The sequence below is a fragment of the Anser cygnoides genome, chromosome 17 (assembly GCF_040182565.1).
Source record: "Anser cygnoides isolate HZ-2024a breed goose chromosome 17, Taihu_goose_T2T_genome, whole genome shotgun sequence".
In the NCBI taxonomy this organism is placed as follows: domain Eukaryota; kingdom Metazoa; phylum Chordata; class Aves; order Anseriformes; family Anatidae; genus Anser; species Anser cygnoides.
In genome coordinates, this window is record NC_089889.1 from 3,334,306 (window position 1) to 3,362,248 (window position 27,943).

The window sequence follows — 27,943 nt, forward strand, 5'->3', positions numbered from 1 at the left end:
TTGGGGGGATTTGAAGCTGAAGGGCTTGGGCTTCTTTTCCACGCGCCATGAACAGGACACGGTCAGAAGGATGCCCCAGCCCGGCTGGATGGGGCTGGGGGGCAGCCTTGGGTCTGTGGGGCCCCTTTCCACCCACACCACTCCCTGATTCAATGACTCAGCCCTAGGATGTGCCAGGCTGGAGGTGAGCTAAACCAGCAAAGTTTAATTCAGCCAGATCAGGCCCCGACGTGGTGGGATTAACCCCAGACACGCATCACGACTTGCCACATCATGAGGTTAACCCACTCTGTAACTATTAAAAAATGAGTACGTTTTTTGACTCCATGTTTCACAATCCTGAAGAACTATTACTTGGCTGATGTTCAGGTTTTCTGGGAACAGGCTTAATTTTTAATACACAAACTATATATCCTATATAGTGAGAGGTGTCATGCCTATACAGAGGCATCCACTGAATTTAAGCATTACATAACCATGAGACCTCTATGGAAAATATTTTAATTCAAGGACTCCATGAGCAAAACACATTCCTTCGGGTTAAGGAAAAGGCAAGGTTGATAGGTACTTGGACATGAGCAGCAGAAAAACATCCTCCAATTCAGCTGAAAGTAGCTGAATAAATAATAAATTGGACTAATACGTTTTAGGCGAAGAAATAAAAACAAAATAAAATTGAAACATTTAGGAGAATCCAGGAACTTTCTGTACTTATAAAAGAACTAAAAACAACAATATAGTTCATAATATTCTGTCATATAAACTGACATATAGCCCATTTCTCAGTAGAAATTTTAGTTATCTTACAGATAAAACATCAAATATATTTGTACAGCAGTGGATTTTTTGTTGTTTTAAACACACAGGCAAGGTATTTTCTTCCTCTTTCTGAGCATCTATTTTTCACTCATTTACATGATCTTGAAAATACTCATCCACAAGAGCAGATTTATCTTCTTCATATTCCTGCCAGAAAGAAAACAAAAAAGGTAAAACCTGACTTTTCCCTAGTGGCTGTTTTACATTGTCTGTTCTGCGATGCTTTATTTTAGAAACCACATGAACAATGTCTAACATTGTTCCATAAAACAAATAGCAAAACTTTCTGAAATGTATTTTCATGTATTTTACATGATAGATGTATGACAGATATAGATTAGGAATAACTTTACAACATGAGATACAGATGCATAATTTTTTAGGGGAGTTTGAACAAACATGCAGGAAGAGATCTTAATTCTCTTAATGGCCCTTTCTGACCTTTAAAAGTTAAGATTATATTATTTTTGAAAACAAAAGCATTACTTTCAACACAACCATTTGAACAGTACTTGCACACGCAAGACAATATTAAAGAATCCCATTTTTGTAACAGTAAATGAAGATGATATAAGCATTGTCACTAAAAGACTAAACATGGCTTATTTTGAACCATATGAAGGCAATCATTTATTAACAAGGCAAAGATTTATATCATGATTTGTATTATGGAGCCCTTCTATTTTTCATCTTATCATCGGAAGTACCTTACCTTTGGTTCTTTAAATTCAAGATCTTCTCCATACTGAATGGTAAGGTCTATGTGCTGCAGAACTATGTTTATACTTTCCTCATCAGAGCGATCAAAAGGTAGAAATCGAACCATACCGTAATCATCAATCTAGAGAAAGGATTGAAAAGACATTAGAAGGAGAATGCACTAAGTCTCCTCACAGCACTCTAAACCACTGCCTTATACTACACTTATATTTTCCTTGCCCAGACTGCTAAAGCCCTTTGAAGGAAAACTGCAAACCAATGGTAGTTCCCAGATCAGAATATACGTACCAATCCACATATGGATTTAGTCAGTTTTTTAAACATTTTGCTTTTCAGTAGATTTGTAGAATCTTCAATCATAGAATACATATCCGGATCTAAGTACCTGGCAGAAAGAAACTCATCATTAACACCGACATACAGAATGCATGAGTCACTATGCTTTTAGACAGCTACCAAAGCCACCTATCCTTCTGTGATCTGAATGAACTAACTTATTATCATGGCAACTTACAACCCCTGTTAAATACAGTTTTTGTAATTGTTTTTAAATTTCAGATTATGATTGCAAGTAGAAAAAATGTGTTGTTTTTTTAAATTTTCTTTTTGCTAATATACTTTTATACTTAAGAAAGCTTTGATGAAGACCACAGGGAACACTATTTTTTCAAACTGTAGTACAAATGTAAAAGTAACACAGAGGTAATTCAGTATGTTCAGTACCAAAACAAGTTAGGATCACCTCTAGTTTAGGTTTTCAAGGAGGTGCAGTACCCCAGAATGTCATTCAGAATGATGCAAGTTATTCAAGATAATTTTTTAAAGAAAAATCTAGAGCTATGTACACACATGGAGCTAACCTTTTGACTTTGACTAAACTGTACACATCCTATCCAGGCATTTAAAGACCACAGTTGATGCAGAACAAATCCGTCTTTTACCATTCCAAAAAGAGTATATTTTAAATGGGGGAAAGATTAGACTGAATTCTGAGTGAAATTTACCTCAAGATATCACACTACAGAGTAAGTAATGTTTTGGAACTTACTTTTCTATTTCCTTCTTAGCTTTCTTGCTCAACAAATCCATTTTAGTCATGATGTTAATCTGTGGAATCTCTAAAGAGATCATTGCACTGAGTGCTGCCAGAATTCCGGAGATAAACTGAAGAAGTATGAAAAATAACATAGTTAAGTACAGAAAAACACAAAACCATCACGCAGGTCACAATCTACTATACAGCAAGTCTAGCGAATGAATACATGAAACATGGGCACGAGGCCAAGCGGGGAGTCATTATCTCTGTTGGAAAAGGGAGGTGCCAAGGTTCCCATCTGCCAGCTGTTTCCAGAGCTTTAAATCTGGATTTGTCACTGAAAAGGACATGAACAAAACTCAAAGCCCTTCTCAGGATTCTTATTGCTGGATAAGGGAAGGGTCATGCTCTCTCTCCGGATCTGAGAAAGCTCTCATAGAATCACAGAACAATTTAGGCTGGAAGAAACTTTTAGAGGTTATCTGGTCCCTACCAACACTCAAAGCAGAGCTAACTTCTCAGTCAGATTAGGTCGCTCGGGGCTCAAGTTTTGAACAACTCCACAAATTTACATTACGCAGCGTCTCTATGCCCCTGCTCCCGCCTGACCATTCTCACAGTGCAGGGTATTTCCTTTACATCCAGCTGGAACTTTCCTTTCTACAACCTTTGTCTGAGGCAGCTAAAGACAGCAATCAGATCTCCCCGTTTAGCATTCCTTCCTTCGGCCTAAACAAACCCAGCCCCCTAAATCAATCAGATTCCTTGTTCTACATCAATATGAACTTTTACAATTGTTTACAAGATTTCAAATGGATACCTTAAAAGATTCCACCATAAATTGAGAGTCAACGAGAAACACTCCACAGACACGGAACTCCCACTGCTGAAGCTGCTCCACCAGCTGTTTCATCACTGGCAAATGTGTATAGAGTTCGATCTGACCTAAGACACGCTTAGAATATTAATATGCAGAAATGGAAAGCTAACAGAAACATTTCAGTTATCGGTTATAGAAACATGGGCATTATACTTAGTACGAATAACAGCTGATAAAGAAAGCCCAATCTTTCAGACAACTGTGCCTGTATTTGGATGAAATTATACTGGCAAAATGGAAATGAATTCAAAATTTTCTTTTCCTCCCTTAACCTCCACTTAGCATTAGTTAGTAGTTACCGTAGTTTTCTCACACTACATGATGCTAACAAAAGTCAGTGCTGTCACCCAAATTAGAATGGAGACAAGTTCACTTCTGAAGCATCTGGAAGCAACTCTGACAACTGTTAATAATACAAAAAAATACATAAAAAGGAGGCTGAAGGAAGACCTCATTGCTCTCTACAACTACCTGAAAAGGTGGCAGTGAAGAAGGTGTCAGTCTCTTTTCTCAGGTGACAAGCAATAGGACACAAGTTGCACCAGGGGAGGTTTAGATTAGATGTCAGAAAGAATTTCTTTGTGGAAAGGGTGGTTAGGCACTGGCCCAGGGAAGTGGTGGAGGTATTTAAGAGACGCGTGGATGTCTCGCTTAGGGACATGGTTTAGTCACGGGCTTGGTAGCGTTAGGTGATGATTGGACTTGGTGATCTTATGGGTCTTTTCCAACCTAAATGATTCTATGATTCTATGACCAGCACAGAAATCATATTGAAAACATTATGCTGCGTCCAAAGCACAACGCTAACACATAGATGCGTGTTTACCTGGGCAGTCAAACAGTATGTAGTCGTCCTCCACGTGCCCCAGGCTCTCCTCCAGCCAGTTGAAGTTATTGGCGAAGTACTCCATGCAGAACACCAGGCCTCCGTTGGGGCCAAAGCGCAGGGAATCATCCTCCATAACATCATCCACCTCGATCAGCTCGCGGATATCTGCAACGACGGGCACACACGGCGCGTCTCGGGGGGCGAGAGGGGTTCCCACATCCCGCCGCCCCTCCGGTCCCCTCAGGAACCCCCCCGGTCCCCTCAGCACCCCACCCCCGGTCCCCTCAGCACCCCACCCCCGGTCCCCTCACCTGCCATCACCGGGTAGCCGAACAGCTCCGCCGCCGGGTCCAGGTTGACCACCTGCACGGCTCTGCCCAGCGCCTCGCAGTGCTGCACCATGGCGGCGCAGTACGTGCTCTGCAAGGCACACGCGAGCCGTCAGCGCCCTCCTCACCGTCCCGTCCCGCCCCGTCCCGTCCCGTCCCCTCAGCGACCCTCGCCCCCCTCACCTTCCCGCTGCCCGCCGGGCCCATCACCAGCTGCGCGTAGCGCGGCATGGCGGCGGCCCGGAGCTTGGGGGGGGGGGGGAGGCAGAAAGCTCCGCGAAACGGCCCCGCTCGGTCCCTCCGCCGCCCCGTAGCTGGGTCCGGTCGCCTCACGGAGCGGCTCCGCCCCGAGGCTCTCGCGAGAGGGCGGCGGCGGGGCCGGGGGAGGCGCGGGGCCCGGGGCCTGCAGCCGCCGCCGCCGCTGCTGGAGGAGGGGGAGCCGCGGCCTGAGGGGGCCGCCCGGTAACGGTGCGTGCCGCCCGGCTTTACCTCAGCCCCCCCTTCCCGGTCCGCGGTGCCCTCCTCCTTGTCCCCGGTGCCTCATCCCCGCACCCCCCGTTCCTCTTCCTTCTCCCTCCCTCCCGCCGTCGCCCCCGCGCCCTCCCGGCCCTTCAGGTACCCCCGCCGGCCCCCAGCCCCTCACGGCACCCGAACCCCATCGCCCCCCGGTCCTGTTCCCTCAGCGCTGTCCCGGCCCCGCGCTGCTGCCTCTTGATTCCTCTTCCTGAGCCCCGTGGCTGCGTGCTTGTAAACCCTTGCGGAGTGCGGCAGGGGGTGAGGGCGGTTTGCTTGCGGGGTCTTTTTCCGTTTTGTTGGCTTTGGCGGTGTCCCAGGACCAGATTTGGACTCCTCAGCCGATAATCTAAATGATCCCTTTAGTTAATTTCTTGGCGGTCCCTCCGCCTTTCCACACAGCGTGCCACCGGTTTAACATAATCCCTCACGTTTCGCTTAAAACAGCGTGTTCCGTAATCCCACGTGCTCTTCTTGCACATCTTTTTTTTATTTTACGCTACATTTTTTGCCACTTTGCCTTCTCCCTTGCATGCTACAGTTCCAAACTGCTTGGAAGCTTTTGCAGCCATTTTCCCCTCATGGTTACTCCCTGATTTCTCCTGCTGTTCTTACGATCACACATCTTTTCTCTGGGCCTTGTGCTTCTATCAGTCTCCGAGGCTTTTGCTGAGTACAGAAAGATGTGAATAACACAGAACTGTTTCATTTCATTCATTTAATTCTGTGACCCGCAGGCTTGTGACATGGCCACAGACGTAGCTGATCCTGTGGTCCCTGACTGCAAAGGAGACGTAAGGAGCGGTGCCAGGTCAGATGCTGACTATCCTCTTCGGGTTCTCTACTGCGGAGGCAAGTGCTGAAGGGGCAGTGGGCCACGATTCTTCCAGTGTGCTGTTTGTGAGGGCAGCCTAGTGGAACGAGTGAGAGAATCGGGCATTTTCTTCTGGTCAGCTTTTGTTGAAAAGATAGGCCATGGTCAGCGTGACCTTTCTGAGCTTCTTTCTGAAGTAGTTTGTGTGGTGTATTTTATCCAAAGCGTTTTTGGTGAAAAATGGGGGGCTCGTGTAAAAGTTACATTACTGGGAATGGTGCTCAGACCACAAACTTCTGAGCAGATTCCTGCAGCTAGTAAAAAGCTAGTATCTTTAGCACAGACGAAGTCTCTGAACATCAGTATGATAATAAATAAAGTAATTGTTGCACTGTGTTTACAATTCTGTTTTACTCATTACATTTGTAGCTATGTAGATGACTTTTTAAAATGAAACAACGTACTTATCTAAAACATATCGGTCAGGATTATTTATTTTGCATTGTGCTTGAACACAGTTGCAGGGGATTAGAAAAGAATCTGTGCTGTGCGTGAGTCTGCACAGTTGGCTTGGGTGTGTTTTAAAGTCAAGCCCATCCAACAAGTTACCCATCTTCTTTGATGAGCTTGGGCCTAGATTTTCTCGGATCTTTGGGACATAGGTAGCTCTTGGAAAACAGAGAGCTATCTGAATCATGTGGTAATTTATTAGGCATATTTTTTTGCCTCAGGTAGAACTGGTGTTTCTTTCTGTATCTTTTCCCCGAACTATATGTTATCTTCTTCCCTTCCTTCACTGACTGATTGCTTTTGCTGTGATAGTTTTATTCTAACACACAGCATGTGAGCAAATGACTAAATGGAGGAATGGTATCAATAAAATAATCTTTTGAGTCAGCATGAGGTTATAACCAGAAGTTACAATGTAAGAAGTCATCCCTAACTTCAAAATATCAATTTGAATTAACACCAAGGTTGTAAGTTGAGAACTTTTTGTAATTTCTTTTTTTTTCCCTCCCCTCTTTCTCCAGTCTGTTCACTGCCAACAGAGGTGAGTTATTTTTTTGTTTCTTTCTGTCCTATGATTTCTATGATGATTCTTTCTGACCTTTTCTGGCTTTTAATTGTGGTAGCTCTGTGCTTCAGCTGCTCTCATCTTTAGCATGCCATGAGGCTCCTTACGTGCTACTAGAGTGTTGGTATTGAGTCACCCTAAAGAGAAATGGCTGAGCTAAATAGAAAATGTATTTTGCTCTATTTGTTTGTGACAACATTCCTGTGTCCTTTCTTCTCTAGTACTGCGAATACATGCCTGATGTGACTAAATGCAGACAATGGTTAGAAAAGAATTTTCCAGATGAGTTTGCAAAACTTACAGTAGGTAAGAATCTTTCTCCATTTTCTGGCTTATATGTGTACTTAAATGTATTCAGAATCTTTGAGCTTGTCCATTTCTCACCTTTCCCATCTTCCAGTTGTCTGAAAGTTAAACCGTTTTCTCAAAAGTCTAGGGTGCTTTTGGATGCTGTGAAAATAAGTTTGTCAGAAAATCTCAGAAACGATATTTGATCTTTATTAAGGTTTCTGCTGTAACCAGTCATCTGTGCATTTGTTTCCTGTCAAAGTTAATTTATCCAATATTATGTCTTTCCAGTCAACAGTGGATTGCTGGAGGAAAGGTCATTAGTGATAGGGAACCTGTCGATTTAGAATTTAAATGTTAACACTGTCGTTAATTTCCGTCCCTTTTTGGAAATTATGCAGAGACTGTATTGAAACTGACTGTATCCTCAAGCTGAATGTCACAGATCTAATTCATCCCAGCACTAGAATGAGGTTGTAATATGCATCAGTCAAGGAACCGTGGTGCTAAAGCAAGCCACTTAAGGATCTAGCAGAATGTCACTGTGCCTTACTTCCTGTTTCTGTAAGGTCGTGTGGTAATCTGACCACTAATTTTGTTCTCTTTCTTCTCACCACTCTGTTCTGATGTACGTAAGAAAATTCACCTAAACAGGAAGCTGGGGTTGGAGAAGGCCAAGGAACTGCAGGAGAAGAGGAGGAGAAGAAGAAGCAAAAGAGAGGCAAGGTCTAAATAGTTGTTTGTGGAATTGATTCATGAACAGTTTGGGACGTCTTTTTCTCATCTGTAGGCCTGGACTAGGCATGGCTTTCTTGTGTTTTGGTTGTGTTAGCTACCCTTCGACTCTGCGCAAAAGATACCAACTGGAAGAAGCGTATGTGGTAGCAGGGTTGGTACAGCGATGTGTGCAGTGTTAGTGTAGAGACCTGGGTTGTGTATCTGATTGTCCCGTCATTGCGATGGCACTTATTCAGGGAGTAATTCTTTCAATTCCTAAAATCATCTGGCATACCTCCCCAAATGCCTGTTTTTTACCCTACTTTACGTGAGCTTATAGGTTGCTTGCAGAGTAGAACAAAGGTTGCTTGCCTCTAGAAATGCCTCGTGATGCTGCTTTTGCCTTTTTTACCTTCCATCCCTCCCCAGTATTGTTAGTTATTTTTGTTTAACAAACATATGTTCCATCATAAATCAGAATGCTGTGGTTGTTAATATGTATTTGCCTGCTTATTGTCAGCTTTCTGTAGTGCTTCATAAATGCTGGTTAACAGCCCAGTAGGATTCAAATTTTAAGCCACATATCACTGCAGACGTTTTACTTTTGTGTCTTGGTAACAGTTATGTTTACTGTGTCAGTGGGATATGTGTGGTGACAACAGTAACTTAGAATCTGTAGCTTGGATGCTTCTTCCAGAGACTTCAGAACATTTCCTTTCAACGTTATTTCATTGTGTGGGGTGCTATGGCTAGTATGGTTTTAGTTATAAAATAAGTATTTAAAATCATTTGGAGATTTTCTCCTAGAATCTCAAGTTTCATGTAACTTAGGGTGTGGTGTTAAGTATGATGGTACAAGATACTCTAGAACAGAGGGTGAAGAAAACGAGCAAAAACTTAGTGCAGTTGTTGACTGAAGAAACTTTGAGATAACTGATAATTTAAGACAATAAATTGCTATCAATTTATAGTAATGTAGAACTGAAAGTGCTGCACAATAAGGGAAAAAAAAGTATTCTCAAGGGGTTAGTTTGCTCATAAATTCTTGGTGAATTCCTGGCTTTCCTGGTGAGAAGGCTCTAGAACAAAACTTCACTTACCCTGGGGTGACTTGAGTTTATACAAAGTCAACTCCTGTGGCTGGCTTCTGTTTGAGGCATATTTTTTTCTACCAACCCATATATATAAAATGTTTCATACGTGTCCTGCATGAATATCTAGAACTTAACATGCTGTTTAACCCAGCAGCCCAACTAGGCAGGTTCTCCTGGCCTCAGTGAATGGACACGAGTAAGTTGCTTTGCGTCACACCCAAACCGTAAGGATGTTAAGCTCATGAAAAACATTAAAGTAACAATTCATTCCTAAGATTACTACAAAAGAAAAATCCCTGAAAAAGGGGCTAAATGTAGACCAAAGTAAAGTGTTGGGGAGCCCCCATTTTTATCATTGTAACAGGGTCCTGATGTGCGTGCTAGGCTTTAATGCATATTTGACATGCATAGGTTATTTTTTGTAATACAAGGCTTTTCTGTGCAATGTATCTTTGCTTACATACATAGATGGGGAGAGAGGTTTCTTTGTTTACAGGGGTGATATCTGACTTTACAGTCTTTTTCTTTAAATGTTTTGTCATTTAACTAATTACGTAATCTTACCTTCTGTTTTAAAGGTGGAAGAGGTCAGATAAAACAGAAGAAGAAGACTGTACCACAAAAAGTTACAATAGCTAAAATCCCTAGAGCAAAGAAAAAATACGTCACAAGAGTATGTGGCCTTGCAACCTTTGGTGAGTAGACTTTTGTTAGGTGTATTTTGTTGCTTTTAGATGTGCCTTTAACCTAATATTACCTAGAGTCTTGGCTTGTTTCCTGTGAGTAAAAAAGTTTCAATTCTGAAACTTTTTGCCGTCACTGTAAGTATCTTGTTGTCTATTCTGTTATCTCCCTTCTAGTTTGTATTTCTTCACAACCTTTTTTTTTTTTTTTTAAGTTAACTTAAGGCTGGATACCGTCTTTTATTCTCTGCTGTTATACCTTGTCTGAAATATTTAACCATTACTTCATTCTCATTTAACAATTATCCAAAAAAAGGAGTTTCCTTGTGTGGTTGCTATGTATATATTTAGCAACTGATACCTCTACTCACATCTAGCACGCTATTAGGCATATGTTGGATAAGTAACCTTTAAGATATTTCTTTTGATTGTATTACCTTGAGTGATTTGCTTCTGTCGGTGTGAGATGAAAATTCCCAGGGTGCTTTAGGAGTTCCAAAGTATGCCAAAGGTATGATGACTCCCTCTGTGATTTAAGTCCTTAAACAAATAGGGTTACTTTTTTTTGAAGCGTCTTCCCACGGCAGCCCACTTGTTAGACTTCAGAGTAGTCTGTTATTTTAATGATAAACATGCTTACTTTCAAAAAGTTGCTTAATTCTGTCAGTCACTACCTGTGGTTTTTTTTTTTAAACTTGTAAATCTGTTATTTGCTATTACTTTTTTTTTTTTTTAACTCATCCTTGAAATTGATTAAGTGCACTTCTGAGTGAGGCAGTTAAATCATTGCCAAATTAAACCAACAGTGCTGCCCTACGTAGCTGCAGACATCTTAGCCACTTCGTATTATATCTGTAATAACATTTTTTTTCACAAATGGCTCACTGGTTTTATCAAAGTTTTAATCCTGGTTGTATTAAAGAGATATGTTACGTATTTCCTGCATAAGAATTTTGTTGGTTTTCTTGAGGGACCAAGAAAAAACAACAACAACAATATAAATAAATAAATCACAAAAAAATAGATCTCAAAAATCACTGGGACATGTTTCTAATAAAAACATACTGAAGCAATTCTGTGGGGAAAAAATAGTTAAATAACTATAGAAGTTACTCAGAACTGGATGGCTTTTTAATCTGCATTTGTGTTTTTGGTGAGTGCATGCAGCCTAGACCTGTAGAAACAGAATGTACAGATGACTTTTAGTGATTTCGGCCTCAAAGAGTGCTAGATTTGTTAAGTCAGTTGTTTTGTATGTAAGTATCAGACTTTTGCTTTCAATGGAAATCGTATTAAAGTTTTAACTGTAAAATACCACTAGTCTTTCAACAGTTAAGATTTAAATTTTGGTTTTAAACTTGAGGAAAAACTGGTATGGCAATGACTGTACTTACACTGCCAATTTTCCCATAAACAGAAATCGATCTTAAGGAAGCGCAAAGGTTTTTTGCTCAGAAATTTTCCTGCGGTGCCTCAGTAACAGGAGAAGATGAAATAATCATTCAGGGGGATTTCACAGATGACATTATCGACGTAATACAGGAGAAGTGGCCTGAGGTAATAAACCATTTCTTTTGTAAGACTTCTAGTTTTGCACAGTAGCCTGTGAGTTTTCCAGTGATTTTCAAAAATGGGTGTCACCTTCGGTAGCACAGACTTGTGCAAAAATAAGACCAGTTGTTGCCCTTCCTCCTACATATGAACAATTAGGTTAAGGAGTGATTAAAGTTGAAGCTGAATGTTGCTTCCATTGTCCAAGAAACATTAAATCCTTAAGGATATAGTGCACTGAGGAAGGTGTATCAGAGTAAGAGCTGTCAAATATCTACAGCTTCTTCCTGACCATTTCTTAATGGTGAATGCCTAAGTGTTCTTGTGCTGCCATCCTGTTTTTCAAAATACCTTAAAATATTGAAAAAAAAATGTCCTTCAGAAGAAGAGGTGAACTCATTTTGCGTTGGGCTGAAGTGTAGATGGTTGAGAGGTTTGGTTGCACTGCTGTAAGTGCAGACAGTTTCTTTGACTCTCCCTTGTTCTGGTATTTCCTGGTTTGAATTCCTTCTGAATAACTCTGTAGGCTTGTCCTTATGCAGAGCCTTGTAGGCTCAGCTGTGTGATACAGGCATGTGTCACTCGCTTGGTATTTACAGCAGGGAGTCTCAGATGGCACCGTGTGCTTCTCCTGCACTTCGTTACATGTACAGTGAAGAATATCGAGTGAGATGCATAAGGAAATACACTTAACCTGTTTTGGCTTTTTTTTCCCGTAGGTGGATGATGACAGCATTGAAGATCTTGGAGAAGTCAAGAAGTGATAGTGAAAGACTACCTTTATTTAATTTTATGGTTATTAATGATGTAGCCAAAGTGAGGCTTCTAAATCCATTGACTCTGCAGTGAAACTGTGGAGAACCCGTATCCTTGGCATTTTCACTGTTCTGTATAGGCTGCTTCTTTTTTTGTTGTGATATTTGCCAAAGCTAAATTGGGGTTCTATCATGCTTACGCATGAAGTAGATTTAAATAAAATTACTGTTCCTCACTGAGTAGTGTTTGTGGTCTGTAGAGCTACTTTCCATCCTAAGCTCATAGGAAAATAATCATTTAATTAAATGTTTATTTTTCATCTGCTGCCCTTTCTGCTAAGTATTTAAAGCATGTATCTGATGTACAGAAACTCATACCTCTGACTTACCTGCATAAAGACTGACTGCTTGTTTGCTTCCGCACACTGCGTTCACGGGGAAGGCACAGTGAAGTGAAAGCTTTGCAGCCTTCCAGGCTCCTAGCAAAGAGCTCTGAGCACAGGTTTGGTGCTCTGTATTTCACTGCCCCGTTTAAAGACGTTGAATGCTCCCTGGTTGGCGTTGTCTTGGAATTGCCACTATAAACTTATACGAGTTGAAACCCATTGTGTACATTATCCTCTGCCAAGTCCTTTTCTCTGCGATTTTTGATGATAAACCCGTAGATGTAATTAGATTTAATTAACGCGACAGCCGCCTCTCTGCAGCTGTTCCACGACGAAACCCGAGGGGGGCGCTTACCCTTCGCTGACAGCGCCTGGCGGGCGCGGGACTCGAACCCGCGGTCCTTCCCCTCCGGGGCGGGGCTTCTGCCTAACGGCCACGGGGGCGGGGCGCAGCCGTGACGTCAGGGCGAGGGCGCCGGTGGGTTTGGAGGGGGGGGGGGCGGGAGGAGCCTGAGGGGAGGGGGTCGCCGCCTCAGGGTCCTGTGAGGGGGGGGCTCCCCAGGGGGGTTTTGCGTTTTTTTCTGATTTTTTTTTTTTTGTCTTTTTTTCCCCCTTTTCTCGCAGGGCTGCCGGATGAGAAGGCGGCTGGGTGGCCGTGCGGCGCCTCAGCAAGCGGGAGCCCCCGAGGCTCCATGCCGGCTGCTGCCCGCTCCGGGCTAACGCCTGGCAGCGGCCCCTATGAACCCGGCCCGGCCGCGCTCCGCTTCGCCTCAGGTAAAAATAAATAAATAAATAAATAAAACGAGAACCAGGGCCGTGGGCAGGGGGCTGCTGGAAACGTGAAGCGCTCAGCGTGCTGCTGACGGCTTCGGGCAAAGCCCACAGGTGGCACCGCAGCCGCAGGGAGCGTTTAGGGGCGGTCTCTGTTCCTAACACACAAATACTTCAATTTCGACCGACCCGGAGTTTGTTATCAGGAAACCGGGTCGCTTGTTCTTCGTGTCGAAGCGTGTCCTCCTTGTTGGCTTTCCTAGAAATTCAGCCCGAGCTTTGAGAACAGCACCGTTGAGAAACAGAGGCGAGAGCTCCAGGCTTTAATCGCAGAACTGAAGGACCGTGATGAGGAGCTGAACGCCTTGGTTGCCGTGCATCAGAGGGAGCGTCTTGCCTGGGAGGATGATCGGCAAAAAATACTGACTCTGGCAGAACGATGTGCCTTATTAAACAGTAAGCGTTGTCTGTAAAGAATAGGACCCTGGTCTTTTAAGCACGTTCGGATGCTCTGAGCCCTTAATGACAGCGTTGCATCTTGTAAGGAACCATTTCCTACACTTCAGCCTTACATTTAGCTGTCTTCTTTCTGAGATCAAAACTTCTACAATGGTACTAAAATGGTCTGATCATGTAGCACTTTCATTTGAATTTGTAAATTGCTTCTGTGGACTCTAAAAAATAACTGATGAAGTAACCATGGTGAGAGAGAGCAACTTGCAAGTGTGCTGGTGGTCTGCAGAGCCCTGTGCCCTGAGGTTCTGCTGCAGAGCTTTGATATCATCCACGAGCCACCTGGACAAATCACCTGGTGGCTCCAAACAGCCTTGTTTGACAGCCATACCACAGAGGTCACCATGGAGTTTGTGTTCTGTCTGACCTAGGTAACTGGAATCCTGATTTGGAGTGCGCAAAGTGAACATTCATTTCTGAATTACATGATTTTAGCTAAACACTTATTTAATTTGTGGACCCAGGATTAAACTACTGCCCATACATTAACATAAAATCACCATCCAGTAATTAAAATCTCAGAAATATCTAGCCTGGTTTCTCACAAATACCTTGTCTTTTTTTTTTTTTTTTCAGATGAACTGAACAAGAGAAATGACATTATAAAATCACTAACCAAAAAGTTAAAGCTCTTAGAATCTCAGCAGAGTGACAGTAAGACAATATGTGAAATTACACAACAGAAGTTTAAAGAGCTGTCTCAAAAACTAACAGACGTGACTCTTCACTGTCAGGGTCTGGAGGTAGGAGTTGAATAATGGTCTGATTTTCCAGTCCAAGCATGTGTGGAATGCCATTGACACTTGTGAATTTCACTGGTGAATGAATATTTCAGATTATCAGACTCCTGAGTTGTATTTGTCTTTTAGTACAGTAATCTTAGATCAAGGTATCAATCTAAATTGTGTGGGGGGAAGAAAAAAATTATTTCCTAAGCTAGGATTTGGAATTTGATGTTTGTTTGCTTAGTTTTGGAGAACGTTGTTCAGAACCAACTTGCTTCCAAAAATCTCAGGCACCATGACTTCATGTTAACCCCCAAAACTGTACTGGTACTTCACTGGGAAGTTCCAGAAAGTCTTACTTACGCCACTGGTTACTATTAAGAACTGTTAGCATTCTGTAACTGCTTTAAGGATATGAAAATAAGTTTTTATTTTATTATTTTTTTAAAGCGACTTGGCAATGATGTGTTTATTGGGATAATTTTTTCCCATGTCCAATACGGTAAAGTAGTATTCTATGTTTTCATCTATCTAATAGTTTTAAGGAGTGCAGGCTATTAAGGCCCTTGATCACAAGCAAGTTTAGATGTAAAGAGCAGGGGAACAATTTTTATTCCAGCGTTCTTTTGTCCAAATCCTCTGCTGCCGTTTGTGATTTTTAAATAAAGTTGTCCGTACATTTGCTGGCAAAATAGTAACTTTGAATTAGTGAAGTAAAAATTGACATTGTCATTTCTGTTCACTAGGAGGAAAATCAAATTCTCCGCTGCTCAGTTTTGGAACTGTCTGCTAAAAAAGGCCAGCTGCAAGCTAGAGAACAGGAGCTTCTTAAAAAGCTTGAGCTGAAGGTAACATCTGTCGTCTCATCAGGCACTAACTGTGATCAAAATGCAGTGCATTTATTGGTGGCTGACACAGTGTTTTAGTCTGTGTTGATTTCACATCTGTTTAATTCTTTGGCTTGACTGAGAAGGAAAAAGTGGTCAACAAACAATAAACTGGTTTATTTCCATAAAAAGGCATGTTTCCTGGATTTGATTTTTTTTTTTTCCCCTCAAAAACCTAGAAGGAAATTTGTGAAGTAACTACACCTACTACAGTACCTACTACAGTAAGGCATACTGTTGTTTTGTCAAGATCCATACGTGAAGGTAAAACAATAATCAGGAATACGTTCTATTTCATATTTCAGGGAGAGGCTATACTTGAAACAACTGATTACATTACTGAGGTTACATCTAAATTAAAGCTGGAGAGTGCACTGCGTGCAGCAAAGGCAGAAGAATTCAGTCTCAACAAAGAAAAGCAGGACCTCAGACTGAGACTGAGAGAACTAATACTTGAAACAGATAAGCTGAAAGGTAAATGTTTATACCAGGCACCTAATTTAGTATGGACCAGCGTGATTCCTTTTCATTCTGGGAAATACTATGTTTTGTTTTAAAGATGACCTCTGTGAAAAGATGAAAGAAAATGATAAGCAGCAGGAAGAAATCATTCACCTCAAACAAGAAAATGTCTCCTTGAAGAATGAGCTTGCACTTAATGGTAAGTGCTGGCAGTTGGCTTTTCAAGCCTCAGCTTTCAACAGATCAGAACCTTCTAGACGACAGCAGTTCGCTGGAATCTGAGGGAGGCAGCTTTCTTGACATTTAATAAAGGTATATGCCCCTGTGTGTTATTCTGTGAAAGCAGTATCTAGGACTTCTGCAGAGACAGTTTATAAAACGTTGTAAAAGCACAAAGTTCACCAATGTGATGATGTGTGGAGTAAATGGTTCAGAGGATTCCCTCGAGAATTTTTGAGACTTTCATGTCTCTCGTGGTATTAATACAATAAATGGGGGTGGTGTTCTTCCTTCTGACTTAGGTTGCATAGAACTTGGTGATCTACTGAAAAGATGCAACATGCAAAATCTAGAGCTTAGGCCACATGAAATTACTAGCCCGTTCACTCCCTCCTGTGGGCAGCAAGCAGGTGTTGTTGAAGCAGCAATATGTTCACAAATTCAGTTTGGTACTTTGGTACTCAGTATTTCCCAGCACTTACCTGTACAAGGCATGTTTTAGAATTAATTACTGAACTTCTTTTCCATGAAAGAATGTAAACATGGAAAAGTAAAATATATCAATCAATGAAGTAGAATATTGCTACTAGTAAAACTAGATGCTGGTTTACGTGAAAAGCCCAAAGAAAATACTTAATAAATCTGTGAGACAACTTGTTATGTTTTTGTTCAGAGGGAAAAGAGATCCTGTTGATCTTAAGAAAATGCTTTTATTTTGTTTAGGTACTTGTTTCTACTGCTACAGACATGCATAAACAAATTTACTTGATTTGTGTCTATTCACTTAAAGTAAGTAATTTGAAAACTGTATAATATGTTTTGAAACAGTTGAGAAAGCAAAGAGAAAGGATCAACTTCTTCAGTTTGCCAAGTCTAAACAAGTACGGACTGACACAGAACTATCAAGTTTGCAACAGGTATGACACTAATTGTGTTTCTACTCTTAGATTATAAAGATGTTTTTCAGTAACATCAGATTTTCGTAGAACAGTATGAAAGTTAAAACTGTCTGTTCTTAAATAAGAAAGAAAAAAAAAATCAAATTTGCTGTTGCTGCCTTGTTGAGATCACTACGAAATGTTGATTTTTTTTTTTGTATTTACACAGGCTTTTGGCCTCTATTGTGTAGTTGTATCTACTTAGTTCTGCAATGAGTAAACATCCCCGCAGCACCCTGATGAGGTAACAGTTCATCAGTGTGTGTATAACCAGAAGGTGCTATGCTCCGAAGTCATCTGAAAGGCAGTGGGAGTTGGGTGTGCTGGCTCACGTGTGCTCAAGGTCAACTCCTGCAGCATAAAGGGGCAGGGTGTACCAAAAGAGCTTGCTTCAAGGGAGCTTGCTTAAAACTAGTGTTTTCACCTGCACTTATTTGAGGTTTCCAAGGCATGTTCGATTTTTTTTTTTTATTGGAAATAATTGATCAGTGTGTTATCTTTCAAGTTAGCTATACGAAATATTCCGCGCAGTGAAAACCAAAACTGCAGTCATCATTCCTTGTCCTGTAATTTTGCTTTGAACAACATAATAACAACTTATGCTGAGTACTGAATAGCAGCAATGATACTGTATTTTTGGTTCATTGTGGTTCAGTTGTAGAAGACCACTCCAGTCCTGTAATAAAAAATACTGTTTATTTCAGAAAAATGTTTTCGTAAATGCATGGAGAGAGAGCCCCTTAGATTTGGATGGCTTTGACAATAGTTTGACTACAGATAGATGAAAATGGTTTGTTTAAAAACAAACGCACAAAATAACAACAACAAAACCTGCATATATATTAAAAAAAAAAGTTTATAAAAATATTTTGAGGATATATTTAGAAGACAAGCAGTGTGTTAGTGCCTGACAGCAGCGTTCTTGCATTCCAGAACTTCATTAATGTGCCTCGCTATCTTTAAGCAGATCTATGTAAAACAGCAGCGTGACTTGCAGTTTCTTCATGTCAGCTTGGAGAACTCTCAGGAATTAAGGCAAAAGCATGAAAAGGTGGCATATGAAAGGAGGTATAGAAATCTTTTTTTTCTTTTTTATATGTATATGTACTACTTTACTCTCCAAGAAACTTCACTGCTGAGCCACAATTGGCATTCTGAAATAGATGTGTGCTGTGTCAAGATGGCTTTGCTGGACTTGACCACAGATATCCAGTGCAGTTGTCAGATAGCTGTTTTACGTTGTCAGGACACCATGAGTATCAGTCACAGAATGAAGCATTATATGGAGGTCAGAAAGTTCCTGATCTTTTTTAAAAACTGGAGTATTCTGGTGGTACGGCTGTTAATCTGGCCCGCTATTCCACATTTGAAAAACAAAGTTCAATTTGCTTTCAGATTTGGAAATTGGTGCACACCCTGAAAGTTCAAACGAAATTATCAGTTGGATAAAACATGAAGGAACTCTCAAACTCTTTTTACAAAGTAACATGGTCAAATATGGGCACGCTTCTGTTGGGTTTTGGCAGGATGCAGCTGTTTGTTAGTATATAAGCCACTGCAGAACCATGGCTACAGCCTCTAGTTAATGTATAGCTTTATCCAGAGTAGTTACGTATGCTCTTTAAATACACTGCTTCTGATGGTTTCTTTTTCACACCACTGTAGCATAGGTACGGTATTCCCTGCTCCTGAAAGTAACAGCCAAACAGAGTCAGTTAGGACTGACGGTACCCACAGGGTACACGAGGATCATGGAACTGCACAAGTTCTGAAAAGCAGGGTAGAAAACACCTCTGAGATCTGTGAAGTAGATAATAGACTGTTACTGGATGCATCAGGCTTGGAGAAAACTACATCAGCACACTTAAATCGGTGTCAAAAAGTTGTGAAAGGCTTGGCAATGGAAGAAGAAGAAAAGCAGGATGTTGCATCAAGCTCTGATGAGCTAGACAGCAAGCTATTTTATGAGGCAAACAACACGAGGCTGTTGAGAAACAGGGAAATCTCGGAGAATGAAGTGGAAAGCAGAGACCAGCAAACTTTTGAGTCATCGTCACCTGAATACTGGCTTAACATCACTTCTTGTGTAGATTCGCAAAATACCTTGATCCAGAAAGCCACATCTGACAAAGCTGATAATGAAAATAAAACCTGGGAAGAGAGAACTGGAATTCTGTTTGGCCAAAAAAGCAAAGAGACTTCTGTTGCGATTCACACATCTGAATCTGATTCCTTTAGTAGTAACATCATCATTAAAAAAGAGGCAAGGTGGAAGCCAATATCAGATCCAGAATGGCTGAAGATTTTCAAACCTATAAAAGGAAATGGAAGTAAATTGCAGAGAAAAGATTGCAACTGTCTCAAGACTGCAGAAGAGATGAAATATGCCAGTTCAAAAAGGTTACGTACTTGTTACATTTAAGAAATAGACAGGGACAAACTAGAGTTGTGGACAAACTCTCAGTAATTTGTATTATTTCAGGGGATGTTTAAAGTAACTGCTGTCTTAAAATTAGACCAACTTGAAAAGTGGCAAATTTAAAATAAGTTAAAATAGCTCTAAGGTATCATTATTCTATTTTTATGCTACATAACTCACCAAATAAACCAGTTGAGGAGAAAAATGCAGATTTTCAAAAATCTTTTGATTTTTGGAAATCGCAGATGTTGCTTGTAAATCTGGTGGGTTCCGATTCAGACCAGACGTGGACTTGTACAGTGACGTTACTGTAAGGCAAGAAACAAACCCGGATTTTGTGTGATGTTTTACTGACTGTGTTATTTCTGTTGAGAAATCACACAGCGGCTGGGCGAGAATGTAGGACATGGCTCTTCCGCACAGGCTGCTTTCCTCACTGAGGGCAAGAAAAAGAGACGGCAAGATTTAAAGGACAGCATCTTTGTTCGTGGGGCTTTCTCCCTGTGTTTATACTGGGGGAGGAAAGCGGGACGTGTGGTTGGGGACAAGCAGAATGAGGTTTCTAATTCCGAGAAGTGTCAGAAAAATACTGAAGTGTCTTAGTGGCACTGGAAGGTGTCTAAAATATAAACGCTGCTTTGCAGTTATAGAAGTTGTTTTTATGCCTGCACAAGCAAGGGCATTCAGAGCTGTGACTGTTTCTATGGATTTTTTGTGCTGGTTCCTCTTCGTCCTTTCAAAAAATTGACTGGCTTTCCAGTTAGCACCTCCGCTTAAGAAAGATTTCTGAAGTTTTGCAAAGCTACTTCATAGCTGCTTTTTAGATGGACAAAGAAGAGGTAGCTTTCCAGCTGATAGCTACATGTACAGTAAATGAACAGCTGTTTAAACCTGAAAAGAGTTTTAACCAGCAAGTCTGGCCCAATATCCAAACAATTTAATGTTATGGAAGGGAAATATCTGATTGTACCGATGCTTTTCTTCTATATTGCTTTTAAAACAAAAATACCATGGAAATCATTACTGCAGTGAGACAGATCTGTTCAGAAACAAGGTGAATGGGCAGCCGCTGGAAAAATAGTGCTGTCCTGGCACATTTCCACGCAGCTTAGCTGAGCTTCACGTTGTGTATTGGCTGTTTTTAGTTTCCACTGTGCACAAGTCATAAAACAAGACTTCCCCTTACGTCTGCCCTCACCTTTCTGTATTTACTCTGTCCGGCAGCACAAATGACACACTGTCACCCCTACAGATCTTTTTTGAGGCTGAATCATTCAGACTGCTTTCATTTTTTGACTCGTCCTTAAGAGGATTTTAGGGGAGAAGGAAAAAGTAAACTCTGGCAGTGCAGACAGAATGGATGGGAGGGCTGCTTTAGCCCGTCGGAGTTTGCTGAGCTATCAAGTTTTGATCCTAGGAGCTCTGCGAATTGGAGACGGATTGACTCAGTGCCTGCCTGCTCTCCAGCCATTGCTGATTCTGATTTGCCACCAAATACGCTCTCACCCTGTAAGTGGGAAGGAGACTGTGTAGTATTGCAGTCCTCAGCATGGGCATCTTGTTTGGCTACTGCCATCAATGCCTTAACACAACATTCCTCCTAGGACTTGAATCTGGATCCTCCAGTTTCCCACTGCTGGCCTCATAGTGCTGATGATGTATTCTGTGTGTAGGGAAGGGTGCTGGCACCTCCCTGTCAGCCCAGCAAATATTTTTGACATGAGTTCTTGAATTCTGGACAAGCCAACAAGCAGGCTATTAACTCTGCCAAATACCGTAGCCAGCTGCAGGAGCGATCGTGAAGTACTGTAAGGCAGGAGTCCTTTCTGTGTGCTCTGGCTTAAGTGACTCCATTTACGTTGGACCAACATTTACTGGCTTGGGATGTTTATCTCAGTTCTGTTTTTAAAGACAGCAGTTACTTGTTCGGTGTGCCTCTGCAGGACTAAGCCACCCGTTTCTTGAGCCAGCTCCCTGCCTCAAAATCCAACCCGTTTCTCCCCGCTCCCTCCCAGCCTGTGCAGTTCTTCAGACCTGGCTGTGCTCACTGCCTTACCTCTGTGCCCTGCTGCGAGGAGCTGCAGCTTGTTCTGTCACAGCTCTCCAGAGCCTGCTCTTGTCAGAAGCTCGCAAACATGAGCTCCTCTTTCTTAAAAGCCTATTGTATCCCCGTGTTTTACAAGAGAAGTGGAACGAGACACAGCATACAGTTCTCAGCTGGCATCTCTCACAAGGGCTTTTTCTTAGGTTGAGTGGCATTTAAAAATAAACATTTTGTAGCAGCCTTGCCAGGTATGGAAGCCAAACAAGTATCTAAAGAATACTTCACCAAACATTGGAAATTTGCAAACAGTCTTTTCTTTAATGGATGTGTATTTAACTAACTGATTCAGGCAGTGCTAGCAGTCATGTTTTGCTCAGAAGAGCGAGGAATATGGAAATGTTTTATTTGGGGAGATGGTTGCCGTTTTATTTACTTTTTGAAAACTTTATGAAGCGGAAATAGCAGCTGAAGATGAAATGCACTGCAGAGCTTGAACCTGCTAGCAGAATCCAGGGCACGTCTTTGAACAAGCTGCAGACTGCGTTCAGTGCGGGGGCCAGGTGATTTCAGGGAAAAATTTCTTACGTATATTTGGGCTGCTGCTGGGTTCCCGTACTGCTTGAGCAGATGAGCCAAAACAGTTTCTAACATGCTGCAGCCTTTGTTAGTTCTAGGCTTGATTTGTGATCGGTTGTTGCTGGAGCTGGCAGAGGGATGTGGTACGTTCTGATAAAATTCTGAGTTAAGCCACTGAAATTGAGAACTGTTTTTCTGAAGGTTAGGCTTGAATCAAGTTAACTTTTAGTAGGGGAAAATTGTGAGAAAGTTTCAGTCCTCATACATGCATGTTAAGGGTTACGGACCCTATCAGGGCAAGCTTGTGATATTTATAAGTCAGTGTTGGGACAGTAATAATGTTCTGGGCCTGATTTGTTGCTTTTATTGACATTTAAATTGCTTTTCAGATACTCCTAAATATACTCAGATACACCCAGTGCTAAATTAATATTTTGTTTTGCTTTAAAACCTAGGGGAAGATGCATGCCAATAGCTTGTGTGCTTCAACTCCACTCTGAAATCGTAGTTAGGCAAATGAGTTTTGGGTTTAATCGCAGTTTACCCAAACTGAACTTTAAATGTACTGTTTCCTCCTGTATTTATAAATAAATATAATAAAGCCTCTTTGGGAAAGCTCTCCCATGATCTCCAAAATGAGATAATGGCTTTAAATGTCTGAGATTCTCTTGAAAAAGTATACCTACAAATATTAATTTGCCTAAATGGTGATTTCAAAAAAAGAAGAAGAAAAAAGGAGTAGTGTATGAGAGGAGTACCACCAGAGTACTGGGAGGAAGTAGATACTGCCTTTTGTATGCTCTTTGTGATATTAAATACATATTCTAGCACACGGCAATATCTTTGTTCTTGAAACTGGTTGAATGTCAAACCCTTGTCCTCAGAGACCGAAGCTCATCTAGTGAAGATGTCAAACATGGGAACAACTCTGAGGAACAGAGCAATCTCACACGTTTGGTTTTCTTGGGTCCGGGCCCGTAAATATTTTTTGTCCCTTTATTTTTCTTTGCAAGTTTAAAAAGAATGGTGATGCTGTTTCTGGCAATATCTTATTTTTAATTTTTTTTTAACAGTGAAGAAGATGTGGATCTGAATTCTTTTCACTTGGATTCTCCCCGTTGTTTGACTTCCACCCAGAAAGGAGACAGACCTCAAAGATGTGAGAAGTTCTCTGATGCAAACTCCCCTCTGGACATCGGTAACCTTTCAGTGATTGAGCCAAAAAATAGATGCTGCAATCCTACCATCAACAAAGTCAGTACTTTATTGCAGAATGTGTTTTATTAATTTTATGGGGAATTGTGACTGATTTTGAACTGAGGCATTTTAAAATGGAAGTGATGATTCTTGCTGTTATAACTCTTCAGCCTATTCTAGAGAGATGATTTCATAACTGTGGCTCGCTTTCTGTCTCCTCCAGGATGCCTGTTACCCCACAAGTAAGCTGCAGCGTGCCTTGGCCGAGTCTCAACAGATGGTTGCTGATCTGGAGCTTAGCACTCTCCTCCGCATGAGCCCTCACTGCAGTCCGAACAGCAGCAGCATTAATACGGTATTTATTGCTCTTCTGTGACCAGATTTAGGTGGCTGGGAAGAGTCACTGTGAACACTGTGCTTGACCTGGGTGACAGCATTATAACCAATATCCTCCTCGTGCTTTGCAGTAGAGAAAACGCCTGCATGCCTTCGCATGAAAAGCTTGGATTTTTTTTATAGGATTCTTTATGGCTCCTCAAGGTCGTGACAGGATTTGACTTTTGCATGTGTCTAAGCAGATGGAAGAAAGAAGGCATTTTGGAGCAAGCTGTAGGAGGTCTAGAAAAAAGCAAGCACAAGTATGACTTGCACCCAGAACTGGTTTATTATGCTGGCTATATTTGTGGAAAGGAGGACAGTACAGGAAATGGCGATACATAGAATAGTTTTGTGTCTGAATTTAAGCCTGACTCTCAGTGTAAATAACCTTTGAATTTTTGTGGGTTAATAGTTTTAGTTCTTTCATTCCAGGGTCAGAGAGCATACTGAAGGGGCAAAGAACCCGTATAATAGCTGTCACAGCAATGCATTTTATGAACATGAACTCTGATAGGAAGTTTCTGTCCTGAGTATGTGAGCTACAGGAGTAATTGGAGAAGGGGGCTCTTGTTTGTTTTCATAAATAGCCTTAAGAATTTCTGCTTTGTTTGACAAGATTTGTAACAAAGGAGATTGTATCACTTGTCACTAGGACTGAGTAAACCTGTGTTGATATGTATCACAAAGGGAGAATTTGGGCTCCTAATGAGAAAGTTGCATGCTGAAACTTCATCTGTGCTTTCCTCTGGAAGTATTACCTCTCCCTAAAAACGTTGCACTCGGTAAGGCCTTAGATGAACTTGACCAGAACAATGTTCCTGTAGGTACCAGACAAACAAAAGTAATTCTGATAACATTCAGAACCAAAAAACCTTAGTTGTGCTGGGACCGACTGACAGCGGATAAAGGTTGTGTGCCAGCATTTGCATAAACTGAAAGGATATTTTGTTCAGAAGTTCCTCTGCAGGATTTCATTCAGCCTGAAAGACGGCAACAGTGAAGTCCTTTGCAAAGACTGTCTTGTGGGATGGATTCCTGAAAAGCCCTCTGCAAAACAGTAGTTGCTTGTGGCTCTTGCCCAGCCCCATCAGATGTCTGGCTCCTGCTCTGATTGGCATGCCACAGCTCGGCCGTCCTTTAGGCGAGAGCACGACTCTGCTTTACAACCTGACACTGCGTTTTTGAGCTTGGGAATTGGCTTCTCCTTTGGAATGGCTGTTGCTTCGGCGGGTAGAAAATAAAGCACGCTCATATTTGCTGGCAAGGGTAGCTTCTGCACCACATCTGTAGAACTTTGATCTACTTTCAGAGCAGTTCTGGGCAAAAACTTGTCAAGCGTGTTCTGGTTAATCTATGCAGGCTAACTAATCTGTGCTTAAAACCAGGTCTACCTGAGGCTGTTTTAAACTGCTCTTTAAAACACGATGCATGTAAAAAATAACCCTTAAAATTTAATCAGTGGGAATTCGTGTCTGATGAATTCTGTGCCCTCTTTGGGGGAGGGGGGAGAAGAGGAGGGAAATAAAAAGTGTACCATTGCTGCCTGCCGGTTTGAATCTGGGACCTCTGTAATTCTTATTGTCTGAGTTCCTTGATTTCCATGTAGTGTTTTTGCATTACAATATAGACAACAGAACTTGCAGAGACTCTTCACAGGACGCAGTTATCTGGTGCAGAAGAAAGAGGTGCTAAGCTCCCGTTCTTTTCTCTATGATATTTTGTGAGTATGCTTTTCTTTTTTTTTTCCCTCACTTGATTTATTTTTGTTTGTTCTCATTATAAATGCATCTGCAATATTAATACAAGTCTAAGGGCTTCTGAGATGAGCCTGGCACAAGACTCTAAGTGCACTGCTCTGAATGCATTTCCGATAAAACTCTTGAGAGTACTGTAGCAGCAAACAGATACTAAGGCAACCAGTAATTCCTTTAGTCAAATAATTAAACTTCTCTCAAGCATGTTTCTAACGCTTCCTGCTCAGAAAAAGTCTGGGCTGTCAGATCTTGCAGGTCTGTTCCTGAGCCTGCAGCCTTTGTTGTACCTGCACACAGCTTATTGTAGTTGGAGTCCTTCTGTGTGTTACAGATAACAGGATCAAGGATATGAACATTGTTGAATAAGAGATTGGGAAGTGTTTTTCAATGCCACGGCCAAGGGCTGTTTTAGCATATTGTTCCAGGGCTCAGAGCTCCAAAAGTAGAATGTATTGAGTAGAGCTGTTTCAGAATATATAAAAAAAAAAAAGCAACCTTGCCCATACCAGATTGTTTTTCCTTTTTTTAAATCAGGAAATTTCTCACTGTCTGATTATTTGTTCTACCAATGTGAGTTGGATGCTTGCAATAGGCACCGTGTCGTCTGGTTCTGAGGACAAAAGGGTAACCAGATATGGTTAAAATACAGAAAAGCACATGAAACTGAGTAACAGCTAGCAACAATGGGGGAAAAATATAGCAAAAAGGAAATCATCCAGTGCTGACACAACCCATGAGCGTGTCTGCAAGGGGGAATTATTACACTGCAAGCTGGAGTGGGAAGCTGTGTGGCACTGGCTTTCTTGTACTGGTTCTTCATGGGGACACTGGGGATGCTCTTACACAATTTTGGTCCAGTGGAGAGCTCAGTTCTTTTCTCGGTATATTCAAACTGCACTCCCTGGTCTGTGTTTCCTCTGTGGAGCTGAACCTCTCGTGCCCCTGGGGAGTGGTGTTGGTTTACAGCACCCCGACGTTCTGCTGTTTCGGCAGGTACGCTTTGCATTAAGCGCAGAGACACTGAGTCTTCTCTCAAAGTGAGTCGGGTCTGCTTACTGCACGCTAATGGGGCTCTCAGAGGAAATGGATGCTGAGTAGCTGGAATGCCCTGCCTCACTGTGCTGTAATATTCCTGTGTAGAGATCTCTTCTTTTCCTATAAAGATAAGCCCCAAGCTAAAAGAAGCAGGAGGGTTTGTAGATCGAAACCGGCGCTGTGACTCGCATCCTGAAACCACTGATGTTAAAAAGTTTCAGGAGCAAATCCCCAAAATTGCTGAGCACCGTGCTGATGCAGCAAAGCGGTAAGCACATGCTTAGCCTACAGAAATAATCTCATTTGCTTCAAGTGAGAAAGAACTGATGGAACAAACGTACCCACAATTCACTGTAAATCCATGACCAGGTTTAGTGACTCTGCAAGTCACTGGCTGCTGAAAAAATCTTAATTTTTTTCTCTTAATAAAAGGCATTGAATCAACTGTGATCAGTTAAAAACAAAGCAGCTTTTGCAGGTTTAGAAGTAACTAACATATTCATGTAATTTCATGTTGAAAAGTGATGGAATTTATTTTTTTGATCGCTTTTAAATCACCTGATGGCAGGTGCAGTGCTAACCATTACGTTAATTTCCTGCTGACAGTGATTTAGCTGTTTTCATCAGTTAGTCATTTTCTCTTTAGAGAGAAACTGAGTTGGGGAGATCTGAAGAGCCGCGCAAAGGAGGAAGGGGTTGGGAAAAAGGACCTGTTTGGTTTTGGACAGCGTAGCGTGTGCCACTGCTTGTAAACTGTGACTCAGTAGCAGGCCAAGGGCACAAAGATCAATCCTTTTTGCAAAACAAAATGGAAACAGTTTATTTCATAACACGCCAGTGGTATCCCTGAGACTGTTGTCCTTCTGTGAAGCGCTTTGTTTACAAATCTGTCTCCTCTTTATATTTTTACTGTAGTTTTTGGTCTGTCTTCAGTATGAAAATGTATATAGTAAATTGACATATATGTGATTGCTTAATGTATCTCAGAGGAAATAAAAGCCTTCTGTCTTGTAATACAAATCTTTAATTTTCTGCAATGGATGAAGACATTTCCATTATAGAATTATTTTTGAGAACTGAAGATCACCAGGCCATCACCTACAGTGGAAAGTTACCTAACTTTTTTTTCCATAGTTCTATGAGTGTTTGAAAGACTCACAAGTGGCAAAAGATGTGACTCCGCTGGAATACATTTCAACTTGAAATAAAACATGAGAATTATGCCAAGGTAAACAAAACTCTTTTTTATAGCTGTGAGGTCAGGTTAAATACTGGCTTGTTTTTTTAAGAATCTTCAATGTGTAATTGTTACCACACAGCAACTATTTTTCTTACCTTTTTTATGGTGGTTCAGAAATAATTTTAGAGTATGACACAGCCAAGCATTCATTTTTGTTAGTTTATTGTTTTTGTTCTGAACTTCTGGCCGTGTAGAGAGATGAATAATGTTTATAGGAAGTTCCCAATTAGTGTCGTAACCAGGAAATGCCTCCTACATTGTTGAAATTGGACAGCTGTCACCCACAAGGTGGGCAA

General features: G+C 41.5%; 3 protein-coding genes across 13 annotated transcripts; 2 read left to right on the forward strand and 1 right to left on the reverse strand.

Moving 5' to 3' along the window:
• Positions 1–485: 485 nt before the first annotated feature.
• GPN3 (GPN-loop GTPase 3) lies at positions 486–4,984 on the reverse strand. Its single transcript, XM_048073931.2, has 8 exons — positions 4,797–4,984; positions 4,596–4,704; positions 4,282–4,449; positions 3,396–3,520; positions 2,588–2,703; positions 1,828–1,924; positions 1,532–1,660; positions 486–966 (listed from the first exon to the last, which is right to left on the reverse strand). The coding sequence occupies exons 1-8, from the start codon at positions 4,842–4,844 to the stop codon at positions 904–906; spliced, it is 855 nt and encodes a 284-aa protein (XP_047929888.1). The 5' UTR covers positions 4,845–4,984; the 3' UTR covers positions 486–903.
• On the forward strand, positions 4,937–12,343 carry DENR (density regulated re-initiation and release factor). The gene is made up of 8 exons (XM_048073932.2): positions 4,937–5,081; positions 5,864–5,978; positions 6,972–6,991; positions 7,237–7,321; positions 7,941–8,024; positions 9,693–9,809; positions 11,215–11,354; positions 12,068–12,343. The coding sequence occupies exons 2-8, from the start codon at positions 5,873–5,875 to the stop codon at positions 12,110–12,112; spliced, it is 597 nt and encodes a 198-aa protein (XP_047929889.2). The 5' UTR covers positions 4,937–5,081; positions 5,864–5,872; the 3' UTR covers positions 12,113–12,343.
• Positions 12,344–12,891: 548 nt separating this feature from the next.
• Positions 12,892–27,628, forward strand: CCDC62 (coiled-coil domain containing 62). 11 transcript variants are annotated; one of them, XM_066979051.1, is made up of 14 exons: positions 12,892–12,967; positions 13,114–13,263; positions 13,524–13,716; positions 14,350–14,516; positions 15,245–15,346; positions 15,691–15,859; positions 15,945–16,046; positions 16,895–16,983; positions 17,969–18,072; positions 18,670–19,404; positions 23,117–23,297; positions 23,464–23,595; positions 25,246–25,338; positions 25,907–27,628. In XM_066979051.1, exons 2-13 carry the CDS (start codon positions 13,228–13,230, stop codon positions 25,330–25,332), a joined length of 2,097 nt encoding a protein of 698 aa, XP_066835152.1. In that variant the 5' UTR covers positions 12,892–12,967; positions 13,114–13,227; the 3' UTR covers positions 25,333–25,338; positions 25,907–27,628. The 11 variants fall into 11 exon arrangements, 8 of the variants coding, with proteins under 8 accessions (XP_066835152.1, XP_066835153.1, XP_066835157.1 ...); XM_066979052.1 differs by lacking the exon at positions 12,892–12,967 and having other exon boundaries at positions 13,015–13,263; positions 26,366–27,628; XM_066979056.1 differs by lacking the exon at positions 12,892–12,967 and having other exon boundaries at positions 13,015–13,263; positions 27,054–27,628.
• The last annotated feature ends 315 nt before the right edge of the window (positions 27,629–27,943 follow it).